Source organism: Myotis yumanensis, unplaced genomic scaffold, assembly GCF_028538775.1.
Source record: "Myotis yumanensis isolate MYYU_CA2020_CCGP unplaced genomic scaffold, mMyoYum1.0.hap1 SCAF_2, whole genome shotgun sequence".
NCBI lineage: Eukaryota > Metazoa > Chordata > Mammalia > Chiroptera > Vespertilionidae > Myotis > Myotis yumanensis.
In genome coordinates, this window is record NW_027223753.1 from 216663820 (window position 1) to 216676854 (window position 13035).

Here is a 13035-nt window from a genome sequence, read left to right on the forward strand (position 1 = left end):
AACTCTACACTGAAATGAAAATTTTTTTTTGAAAATCCAGAGATTTAAATCTTTAAATCTGTTGATTTAATTCATAAAACATTCAGACTTAAGTCAACAACAAATAGCAATGAATATTGAACATATCTACCCATTTATTTATCAACATATGGATTTTACTTAACTAACATTTCCCAATTCAATCCTTCAGTTCATTCAAAATTGCTTTATGTTTTTAATTTTTCTTTTAATTCCAGAGAGCAAGGAGGAGGGCGAGGGAGATAGAAGCATCATGGATGAGAGAGAATCAATCATTGATTGGTTGCTTCCTGCATGCCCCCCTCTGGTGATTGAGCCTGCAACCTGGACATGTGCCTTTGGCCAGAATCAAACTCAGGACCCTTCAGTCCAAGACTGATCTTCTATCCACTGAGCCAAACAGGCAAAGGGAAACTCAAAACATTTTTAACTAAACGTGTCTGTTCCCTTTCCTCTGCTCTCACTGTATCTCACTTCATCCGTCTTCACCACCATCACCACACTGAGGATTTATCTTCAATCCAATCAGGGAAAGAAACGACAAGACATAATCGTGAACCAATTATTATTGAGCTGAAGCTGAAACCAAAGAGCTTTCTTGTAAATCTAAATTTTAGTAAAATCTGAATTTATCCTGATAAAAATGGGGCAACAGGGGGCATATATTTTTCATGAAACTAAAAAAACAACGGTTGGACTAAAACAGTGGTCGCCAAACTTTCGGACCTCACCGACCAGAGAGGTCCCTGAACCACCAGTTGGTGACCACGGGGCTGAAATACCAACGATTTCCTAGAATCCAATAATATAGTCAGAGAATAATATAAGATGACGATATTTTGTTTAAATTGGTATAACTTGGTCAAATATGTGTGCTTGAGCCTATGCTGTTGGATACTCCCTACAGCTGTGCAGTCAGAATTTAATCTTCCAGTCACTCAGCAACTATGTTTTGTTTGAAAATGAATTAATACATTCAGATGGGAGGGAAATGTATTATCAAAAATGTTACATATGCTCGGCTTGCATGCCTCAGTGGTTGAGCATCAACCTATGAACCAGGAGGTCACGGTTCAGTCTGATTCCTGGTCAGGGCACACGCCTGGTTGCAGGCTTGATCCCCAATGTGGGGAGTGCATGAGGCAGCCAATCAATGATTTTCCTCTCATTATAAATGTTCCTATCTCTCTCTCAATCTCCCTTCCTCTCTGAAATCAATACAAGCAAATAAATAAAAAAAGAACATAAGGAAAAACACAGGCTAAAAGTACAAACCTGAGTGGAGGGATGAAGTACTGATGGGAAAACCGGATCAGAGTGGAAGCCCTGGTGGTGTGAGCGTGTGGGACTGAGTGGGAATGACGACTTCAGGAGCGGCTGGAAGAGACAGAGGATGTGTGGGAACCAGGAGGAACAGAGAGAGGAAATAAAGAGCAACTGCAAACAGAAACACCGTCACCTATGTTTCCGGATGATCCGCTTCTATGTGAAAAAGAGGGTGATGTTTACAGAGAACTTTGTGACCAGGTGCTCAGCCTGGGGGGACACGTGTGAGATTGTTCTATGGTCAGATCCCCAGCTTCTGAAATGCATTTCACTGTGTGGAGAAGCCAAAAGGGTATTTCACAAGAGGATACATCACACTAAATAGTTTAAGTGCGTGTGTGTGTGTGTGCGTGTGTGTGTGTGTGTGTGTTTTCTACTTGAGAAGTAAATTTGACACAGAACTGTACACAGTAAAGAATGTGAAACTTGATTGGTGGATGTGACCCCAGAAGGAGTCAGACACAATCATCCAAAGAACGGCATGCAAATGAGAAATGACAGCACCCTCACACCACCCGGTTGTGATGATGTGATCGCTTCCCAATGAAAAATTCTATTCAGAGAATTTTTATTCTGTGACGTGGAAGACAGATATGCTTCTCATTAGAAACAAGAATGTCATGGGTTCCAGGGGCCCTAACCAGGCAGCTGTGCTGGCTCCACATTTTACTAAATATGAGCATCTCTGGCGTCAGCAACCAGATTAACGAGCTGCCTCAGGGCCATGAATCTTTGGGAATGACACCCAGGAATGGTCACGTGATTCAGCACCTGCTGGCTCAGGTATATAAGCTCCCTCCCCACTCGCTGACACTCACTCTCAGGACCTCGTCTTGAACAGAAACACACTCCCCCTGACACCATGAGCTACTATGGCAGCTACTACGGAGGCCGCGGCTACGGCTGGGGCGGCTTCGGGGGCCTGGGCTGTGGCTATGGCTCCGGCTGGGGCTGGGGAGGCCTTGGGGGCCTGGGCTGTGGCTATGGCTACAGAAGCTATGGCTGTGGCTGCTGGCGTCCATCCTGCTGGGGGGGATACGGATACTCTGGCTTCTACTGAAATCCTGCCCAGCAGCTCAGCCTCTGAACTTACAAGGGACTTCCTTCCACGTTTGATCTAAGTAACCGGACAGCAAACCTCATGCTGGGTTATTGGCACAAAAGCCTTTAGCTCCTCAGGATTATGGGTAGATTTTCAACTGTGCCTGCATCTCCATCATAACCCCAGGATCCTCTACTTTTGCTTTCATAACTGATTGGACTGTCTGTTCACCTTCCAATAAAGTATTAAATTCCAAAATAAAGTATGGTTGTTGGTTTGTTCATGAAACACAATTATGAGGAGGTGGTTCTGGGCACATCTACTCCACTGTCCAAGGGAGAAGCCATCTTCTTGGCTAACAATCTTTCTTTTCGTTCACATACTCTCAAGCATGCAGAGGGACAGGAAATAGATATAAATATTAATAATTCTACACTGAAATGAAAAACAATGTTTTAAAAGGGCTAGTGATTTAAATCTTTCAATCTCTTGATTTTATTTATAAAATACTCAGACTTAAGTCTACAACAAACAGCAATGAATATTTGAAAGCTCTATATTTATTTACCAACATATGGATTTTATTGAATTCAACTAACATTCCTCATTTTAATCCTTCGATTCATTCAACATTTGTTTATTTGGTTTTATTATTATTGTAAGCACAAGCAAATGGTAATAGATTGTGGCATAAAGATAGGGGGACTTATAATCTGATAGACTGAGCACCTGAATTAATCTGAGAAGTAATCATATTCTTTAAAATCTTAGAACACACATACATGTATGTGTGTAGGGGGTTAAGTTTCTCATATGTGAACAGGGGGTTAAGTTTGTCTTACGTTTCCTTTCAAGGCCTGTGCGAAGCGATGGAGGAGGTGACTCAGCTGTGAATCCAGCAAGAAGAACCCATAGGCAGCAAGAAGAACCCATAGGCCCACCCAACAGGAGTCAAACCATCATCTCATCCACCTCATCTCCTCACCATCATCTCCTCACCATCATCTCCTCACCATCATCTCATCAACTGAAGGCTAAGGACAATAGCTGACAACTGAGGGCCCCCAGGGCTGCATGTAGCTGCATTCAGTCCCCGGCCCCTTCTCCTTTATAGTCCTGTCCCCGGCACCTGCTCAAAGACAGGATTTGATGCCTGTAAGCGCCCGTCCTCTTGGTGCGCTGGCCTCCTCAATAACGCCTGATGGGATGCCACCTGCCTTCGTGATGGGACACAGTGACAGGCAGCCTGAGCCCACCCAGACGTTTCCTGGAAACAATATAACCGGCTTATGATGAAAGTAAATCAACTTAAAGACTCTTATTCTGTACAATCTCACCCGGTGTATCCGGCTCTGAGTACATGATCTCATTTGACACTGTCATCAAGCAGCCGGCCCAGCAGCCAGCCACGGATTGGGGTAAATTCCTTTCATATGAGGCCATTGAACTCAAACATTTCAACTGAACGATTCTGTTCGCCTTCCTCTGCTCTCACTGTGTCTCACATGCATCCTTCCTCACCACCATCACCACACCGAGGAATTAGCCTCAATCCAATCAGGGAAAGAAACAAAAGACATACTAGAAATTGTGAATGAACTTAGCTGAAGCTGAAACCAAAGAGCTCTCTTAAAAAATGAAATATCAGCAAAATCTGAAATTTTCCTCATAGAAATGGGCGACATGATGCATATATTTTTGATGGAATAAAAAACAGATGCAGTAAAATACCAACGTTTTCCTAGAATCAAATAATATAGCCAGATAACAATATAAAATGAATATATTTTGTTTAGGTTGGTCATATTTGGTCAAATATGTGTGATTGAGTCTATACACTATATTAGGTACTCCCTAAAGCTGTGGCAGGCAGAATTTATTCTTGGCAATATGTTTTGTTTGAAAGATCAGTGAATACAGTCAGATGGGAAATGTATTAACAAACATGTATTAACAAAAATGTATTACTTATGTAGGACTCTGTCTAGAGCACGCTGATGTGCAAGGCCACTCTGAGCGTGGGAATCTTAATCAAAGTGTTCAAGGTTGAGTTGTTATACGCAGGCGCAAGGCAAGGACACAGCCAGCCATACCCTGCTACCACGTGCCTTTCTGTAGCCAAAATACTGATGTTACTATTTGGGAAAAAGCCTCTTTTCTTGAGCGTGTTTGGGCATGTGTGTAAGGTGCCACTGACCGCCTGCGGTGGCTGCTGGTGTGTGTAACAAAGCAGGTCCCATCTGCCTGCTGGTACCCGTGTGTCCCTCTGATTCCCCTCACCCAGCGAGTCAAGTTCCTCATTGAGGAGCTTTCTTCTAACACTTACAAACCTCAAAATGGAACAAAAACCCCAGCACCACCTACAAACCAAAGCCCTGGTACATGTTAAAGTCTGTGAAGCACACACAATGGTAAAGACCAAGCCCCAGGCGCGGGCACTCCAGTAGGGCTTCACCTGGAACCGAGGGCTCACACTCGGGTTCCTTACGAGCCGAGGAAATTCGCTGAAGGCTGGCAGCTAACCTCTATGATATTTCTGTTTTTGTCTCAGTCACATTGTCACTGCACATTTATTTTTTGCAGCATTTCCAGGCATCAAGATTTCAGGAGACCTTGATTGAAATATTATATAATCTCAGGAGTACAGAAGTCTTTTTAATTTAAAACCATGAAGAATTAGAATATCTTATTGGAAAGGTTTGGGGGTTGAGTGACAAGGGAAAGGGGCATGGAGTCGGTGATGCTGTGACAAGTTTGCACAGTGACAGGTGATTGCAGGTCTTTACAGGGGGAGGCCATTGTGAGGTACAAACATGCTGAGTCATTCTATTGTGCATCTGGAACTAATACAACCAATGTAAGATGGCATGCCAAATATTCTAAAATAAAATAAAAAAAGTGTTACCTGGTTGCTGAAGGAAAAATAAGGGGCAAGACACAGAGAATTGGAAAAGAATATAAGGACACACCCATTAGGTATGACTCAGTACTTGTTCATCGACCTATGAACCAAGAGGTCATGGTTCAGTTTGATCCCAGGTCAGGGCACATGCCCGGGTTGCAGGCTTGACCCCCAGTATAGGAAGTGCAGAAGGCAACCAATTAATGATTTTTTATTTCATCATTGATGTTTCTATCTCTCTCTCCCTCCCCTTCCCCTATGAAATAAATAAAAACAAATTATAAAAAAGAAAATAAAACAACTGAGGAAGAAAAATTAGATTAAAATTCCAAACCTGAGTGGAGGGATGAAGTACTGATGGGAAAACCGGATCAGAGTGGAAGCCCTGGTGGTGTGAGCGTGTGGGACTGAGCGGGAATGACCACTTCAGGAGCGGCTGGAAGAGACAGAGGATGTGTGGGAACCAGGAAGAACAGAGAGAGAAAATAAAGAGCAACTGCAAACAGAAGACACCGTCACCTATGTTTCTGGATGATCCACTTCTATGTGAAAAAGAGGGTGATGTTTACAGAGAACTTTGTGACCAGGTGCTCAGCTTGGGGGGACACGTGTGAGATTGTTCTGTGGTCAGAGCCTCAGCTTCTGAAATGCATTTCACCGTGTGGAGAAGCCAAAAGGGTATTTTGCAAGAAGATACATAAGATTAACATGGTTTTCTCATGTGCGTGTTCAACTTGAGAGAAATAGATTTGACAATTAAGGAATTTCATAGCTGTAAGGATCTTACATTGGATAAGGGTATTTGAACTGAGATGAAAGTAAGATAGAAAAATCCAAAGAATGATATGCAAAATAAAATGACACAACATTTAATGAGAACACGCCAACAAATATGACGAATGCCACACGCTTAGGAATGGAAAATTGTGTTTAGTGAGGTTTTATTCTGTGACGTGGAAGACAGATATGCTTCTACTTAGAAACAAAGACTGTCATGGGTTCCAGGGGCCCTAACCAGGCAGCTGTGCCGGCTCCAAATTTTAATAAATATGAGCATCTCTGGCGTCAGCAACCAGATTAACGAGCTGCCTCAGGGCCATGAATCTTTGGGAATGACACCCAGGAATGGTCACGTGACTCAGCACCTGCTGGCTCAGGTATATAAGCTCCCTCCCCACTCGCTGACACTCACTCTCAGGATCTTGTCTTGAACAGAAACACACTCCCCCTGACACCATGAGCTACTATGGCAGCTACTACGGAGGCCGCGGCTACGGCTGGGGCGGCTTCGGGGGCCTGGGCTGTGGCTATGGCTCCGGCTGGGGCTGGGGAGGCCTTGGGGGCCTGGGCTGTGGCTATGGCTACAGAAGCTATGGCTGTGGCTGCTGGCGCCCGTCCTGCTGCGGGGGATACGGATACTCTGGCTTCTACTGAAATCCTGCCCAGCAGCTCAGCCTCTGAACTTACAACGGACTTCCTCCCACGTGTGATCTAAGTAACTGGACAGCAAACCTCATGCTGGGTTATTGGCAAAAAAGTCTTTAGCTTCTCAGAATTATTGGTATATTTTCAACTGTGCCTGCATCTCCCTCATAGACCAGGATGCTCTACGTTTGCTGTCATAACTGATTGGAGTATCTGTTCACCTTCCAATAAAGCATTGAATTTGAAAATAAAGTATGGTTTTTGGTTTGTTCTTGAAACGCAATTATGAGGAAGTGGTTCTGGGCACATCCTCTCCACTGTCCAAGGGAGAAGCCATCTTCTTGGCTAACAATCTTCCTTTTCGTGCACACACCGCACAAGCATGCAGAGGGGCAGGAATAGAGATAAAGATGAATAACTCTACACTGAAATGAAAAAAAATGTTTCAAAAAGGCCCGTGATTTAAATCTTTCAGTCTCTTGATTTTATTCATAAAATATTCAGACTTAAGTCAACAACAAAGAGCAATAATATTGAATATATCTATTTATTTATCAACAAATAGAATTTAATTAACTCAACTAACATTTTCCATTTCAATATTTCCATTCATTTAAAATTGGTTTATGTTTTTAATTTTTTTTTTTTTTAATTTCAGAGGGCAACGAGGAGGGAGAGAGAGATGGAAACATCACCAAAGAGAGAGTCATTCATTGATTAGTTGCCTCCTGCATGCCCTCCTCTGGTGGTTGAGCCTGCAACCTGGGCATGTGCCCTTGAAAGATTTAAATCACTAGCTCTTTTAAAACATTGTTTTTCATTTCAGTGTAGAATTATTAATCTTTTAAATCTATTTCCTGCCTCTCTGCATGCTTGAGAGTATGTGAAAGAAGAAAGATTGTTAGCCAGGAAGATAAGATGGCTTCTTCCTTGGACAAGCAGCTGACCCAGAAGCCAGCCATGGATTGGGGAAAAAGATCAGGAGACTTTGATTGAAATATTATATAATCTCAGGAGTACAAGAACTTGGGACCCTTCAGTCCACAGGCCGATCCTCTACCCACTTAGCCAAACCGGCCAGGGCAACTCAAAACATTCTTTTTTTTTTTTTTTTAAATATATTTTATTGAATTTTTACAGAGAGGAAGGGAGAGAGATAGAGAGTTAGAAACATCGATGAGAGAGAAACATCAATCAACTGCCTCCTGCACATCTCCCACTGGGGATGTGCCGGCAACCCAGGTACATGCCCTTGACCGGAAACGAACCTGGGACCCTTGAGTCTGCAGGCCGACGCTCTATCCACTGAGCCAAACCGGTTTTGGCAAAACATTCTTAACTAAACGTGTCTGTTCCCTTTCCTCTCCTCTCACTGTGTCTCACTGGCATCCGTCTTCACCACCATTACCACACCGAGGAATTAGCTTCCATCCGATCAGGGAAAGAAACAAGGCATCATTTTGAACCAATAAGTATTTAGCTGAAGCTGAAACCAAAGAGCTTTCTTATAAATCTAAATTTCAGCAAGATCTGAATTTCCCCTCATAAAAAAGGGCAACACAGGGCATACATTTTTGAGAAATATAAAAACGGAAGGACTGAAATACCAATGTTTTCAGGAATCAAATAATATGGTCAGATAATATTAAAAGATGAAGAATTTTTTTTAAATTGCTATAATTTGCTCAAAATGTGTGCTTGAGTCTATGCTGTTAAATACTCCCTACAGTTATGCAGTCAGAATTTAATCTTTCAGTCACTCAGCATATATATTTTGTTTGAAAAAGAGTGAATACGTTCAGATGGGAGAGAAATGTATTATCAAAACTATGACTTATGCCCAGCTTGTGGGCCTCAGTGGTTGAGCGTCGACCTATGACCCAGGATTCATCGTTTAGTGTGTTTCCTGGTCAGGGCACACACCCAGGTTGTAGGCATGAACCCCGGTGTGGGGCGTGCAGGAGGCAGCCGATCCATTATTTTTCGCTCATCCCTGATGTTTCTATCTCTCTCCCTCCCCCTTCCTCTCTGAAAACAATAAAAACATATTTAGAAAATACATATTAGGAAAGTAAATCAGGCTAAAAGGACAAACCTGAGTGGGGGGATGAAGTACTGATGGGAAAACCGGATCAGAGTGGAAGCCCTGGTGGTGTGAGCGTGTGGGACTGAGCGGGAATGACGACTTCAGGAGTGGCTGGAAGAGACAGAGGATGTGTGGGAACCAGGAGGAACAGAGAGAGAAAATAAAGAGCAACTGCAAACAGAAACACCGTCACCTATGTTTCCGGATGATCCGCTTCTATGTGAAAAAGAGGGTGATGTTTACAGAGAACTTTGTGACCAGGTGCTCAGCCTGGGGGGACACGTGTGAGATTGTTCTGTGGTCAGATCCCCAGCTTCTGAAATGCATTTCACCGTGTGGAGAAGCCAAAAGGGTATTTTGCAAGAAGACACATAAGATTAACATGGTTTTCTCATGTGCGTGTTCAACTTGAGAGAAATACGTTAGACAATTAAGGAATTTCATAGCTGTAAGGATCTTTCATTGGATCACTGTATTTGAACTGTGATGAAAGTAAGATAGGAAAATCCAAAGAATGATATGCAAATTAAAATGACACAATATTTAATGAGAACACGCCAACAAATATGACGAATGCCACAAGCTGAGGAATGGAGAATTGTGTTTAGTGAGTTTTTATTCTGTGACTAGGAAGACAGATATGCTTCTACTTAAAAACAAGAATGTCATGGGTCCCAGGGTGTTCTAACCAGGAAGCTGTGCCAGCTCCAAATGTTAATAAATATGAGCATCTCTGGCGTCAGCAACCAGATTAACGAGCTGCCTCAGAGCCATGAATCTTTGGGAATGAAACCCAGGATTGGTCACGTGATTCAGCACCTGCTGGCTCAGGTATATAAGCTCCCTCCCCACTCGCTGACACTCACTCTCAGGACCTCGTCTTGAACAGAAACACACTCCCCCTGACACCATGAGCTACTATGGCAGCTACTACGGAGGCCGCGGCTACGGCTGGGGCGGCTTCGGGGGCCTGGGCTGTGGCTATGGCTCCGGCTGGGGCTGGGGAGGCCTTGGGGGCCTGGGCTGTGGCTATGGCTACAGAAGCTATGGCTGTGGCTGCTGGCGGCCGTCCTGCTGGGGGGGATACGGATACTCTGGCTTCTACTGAAATCCTGCCCAGCAGCTCAGCCTCTGAACTTACAAGGGACTTCCTTCCACGTTTGATCTAAGGAACTGGACAGCAAACCTCATGCTGGGTTATTGGCACAAAAGCCTTTAGCTCCTCAGGATTATGGGTAGATTTTCAACTGTGCCTGCATCTCCCTCATAGACCAGGATGCTCTACGTTTGCTGTCAGAACTGATTGGACTGTCTGTTCACCTTCTAATAAAGCACTGAATTTGAAAATAAAGTTTGGTTGTTGGTTTGTTCATGAAACGCAATTATGAGGAAGTGGTTCTGGGCACATCCTCTCCACTGTCCAAGGGAGAAGCCATCTTCTTGGCTAACAATCTTTCCTTTCATTCACACACCGCACAAGCATGCAGAGGCGCAGGAAATAGATGTAAAGATTAATAACTCTACACTGAAATGAAAAAAAAAGTTGTGAAAGGTCCAGTGATTTAAATATTTTAATCTCTTGATTTTATTCATAAAATATTCAGACTTGTGAACTGCAAATCGCAATGAATATTTAACATACCTGTCTCTTTATTTATCAACATATAGATTTTACTTAACTCACATTTCCCCATTCAATCATTGCATTCATTCAATATTTGTTTATGTTTTTAATTTTTCTTTAATTTCAGAGATGAGGAGGAGGGAGAGAGATAGAATCATTAAGGATGAGAGAGAATCATTCATTGATTGGTTGCCTCCTGCATGCCCCCCTCTGGTGATTGAGCCTGCAACCTGGGCATGTGCCCTTGGCCAGAATCGAACTCAGGACCGTTCAGTCCACAAGCTGATGCTCTAGCCACTGAGCCAAACCGGCGAGGGCAACTCATAATATTCTTAACTCAATGTTTCTGTTCCCTTTCCTCTGCTCTCACTGTATCTCACTTCATCCGTCTTCACCACCATCACCACACCGAGGAATTAGCTTCAATCCAATCAGGGAAAGAAACAACAAGACATAATGTGAACCAATTATTATTTAGCTGAACCTGAAACCAAAGAGCTTTCTTAAAAATTTAAATTTCAGGAAAATCTGAATTTCTCCTGATAGAAAAGGACAAACGGGGCATAAATTTTTGATGAAATAAGAAAACGAATGGACTGAATTACCAATGTTTTCACAGAATCAAATAAATCATCAGAGAATAATATAAGATGAAGATATTTTGTTTAATTCGTGTAATTTGGTCCAAGATGTGTGCTTGAGTCTATACTGTTAGATACTCCCTACAGCTGTGCAGGCGGAATTTAATCTTTCAGTCACTCAGCAAATATGTCCTGTTTGAAAAACAGTGAATGCATTTAGATGGCAGGGAAATGTGTTATTAAAAATGTTACTTATGCCCGGCTTGCTTGCCTCAGTGGTTGAGCATCGACCTATGAACCAGCAGGTCATGGTTCAATTTCCAGTCAGAGCAGACACCTGGGTTGCAGGATACACCCCCAGTGTTGGACCTGCAGCGGACTGCTGATGAATGATTCCCTCTGATCATTGATGTTTTTATCTCTTTCTTCCTCTCCCTTCCTCATTGAATTAAAAAAAAAAAAAAGAGGAAAGAAAGGAAAATATATGTTACTTATTGTGGTGTCCTATCTAGAGCACGCTGGATGTGCAAGGCCACTCTGAATGTGGAAATCCTAATCAAAGTGTTCAAGGTTGAGTTGTTATATGCAGGCACAAGGCAAGGACACAGCCAGCCATACACTGCTACCACGTGCCTTTCTGTAGCCAAAATACTGATGTTACTATTTGGGAAAAAGCCTCTTTTCTTGAGCGTGTTTGGGCATGTGTGTAAGGTGCCACTGACCGCCTGCGGTGGCTGCTGTTGTGTGTAACAAAGCAGGTCCCATCTGCCTGCTGGTACCCGTGTGTCCTTCTGATTCCCCTCACCCAGGAGGGTCAATTCCTGTTTGAGGAGCTTGCCTCTGACACTTATAAACCTCAAAACAGAATAAAAACCCCTGCTTCACCTACAAAACAAAGCCCTGGTACATGTTAAAGTCTGTGAAGCACACACAATGGTAAAGACCAAGCTCCAGGCGTGGGCACTCCAGTAGGGCTTCACCTGGAACCGTGGGCTCACACTCGGGGTTCCTTCTGAGCCGAGGAAATTCGCTGAAGGCTGGCGGCTAACCTCTATGATATTTCTGTTTTTGTCTCAGTCACATCCTCCCTGCCATGTTTATTTTTTGTAGAATTTCCAGTCATCAAGATTTCAGGAGACTCTGACTAAAATATTATATAATATTAAGAGTACAGACGTCTTTTTAATTTAAAATCCTGAAGAATTAGAATATCTTATTGGAAAGGTTTGGGGGTTGAGTGACAAGGGAAAGGGTCATGGAGTCGGTGATGCTGTGACAAGTTTTCACAGTGACAGGTGATTGCCAGGTCATTACAGGGGGAGGCCATTGTGAGGTATAAACATGCTGAGTCATTGTATTGTGCACCTGAAACTAATATAACCAATGTAAGATTGCATGCCAACTTTCTATACTAATACTAGAGGAATGTGCAAATTGTCCAGGACGCCGTCACGTAAGGACCAATCAGGACCAGGGCAGGTCCATGGCAGAGAGCTCTCAGTTCACCTGTGCTGGGGGTCTGAAGGGCACAGAGAGGAAGAGAGAACAGATAGGCAGTTAGGTGGATCAGGCCAGGTGGTGAGCACAGATAGGCAATTAGAGGGATCAGGCCAGCAGGGGAGAGTAGTTAGGCAGTTAGGGTGATCAAGCTGGAAAGGGAGGGCAGTTAGGGGGATCAAGCCGGCAGGGGGGAGCAGTTAGGGAGATCAGGCCAGGAGGGGAGAGCAGTTAGGGGATTAGACCTATAGGGGAGTGCAGTTAGGGCCACCAGGATGGCAGGGAAGCAGTTAGGGGCATCAGGCAGGCAGGCAGGTGAGTGGTTAGGAGCCATTGGTCAGGAAGGTGAGAGGGATCCTGGATTGGAGAGGGTGTAGGCCGGGCTGAAATATCCCCTGAACCCTGCAGGAATTTCGTGCACCGAGCCTCTAGTTCTAAAATAAAATTCAAAATAAAAATGTTTGCGGATTGCCTAAGGGAAAATAAGGGGTAGGACACAGAGAAATGGTAAAGAATATAAGGACACACCCGGCA

At 43.6% G+C, this 13035-nt stretch overlaps 1 protein-coding gene across 1 annotated transcript; it reads left to right on the top strand.

The window, feature by feature from the left end:
* The first annotated feature begins 2206 nt into the window (after nt 1–2206).
* Nucleotides 2207–6722, top strand: LOC139002730 (keratin-associated protein 16-3-like). The gene is made up of 3 exons (XM_070403802.1): nt 2207–2348; nt 3242–3264; nt 6504–6722. Exons 1-3 carry the CDS (start codon nt 2207–2209, stop codon nt 6720–6722), a joined length of 384 nt encoding a protein of 127 aa, XP_070259903.1.
* The last annotated feature ends 6313 nt before the right edge of the window (nt 6723–13035 follow it).

What these genes read in the sequence shown, in the direction of transcription:
- LOC139002730 (XM_070403802.1), top strand. Translation starts at nt 2,207, where the DNA reads ATGAGCTACTATGGCAGCTACTACGGAGGCCGCGGCTACGGCTGGGGC. An exon ending in TGGCTACAGAAGCTATGGCT is followed by an intron (nt 2,349 to 3,241) that starts GTGGCTGCTGGC and finishes TTTCCTTTCAAG; the next exon opens with GCCTGTGCGAAGCGATGGAG. An exon ending in TGTGCGAAGCGATGGAGGAG is followed by an intron (nt 3,265 to 6,503) that starts GTGACTCAGCTG and finishes TGTCTTGAACAG; the next exon opens with AAACACACTCCCCCTGACAC.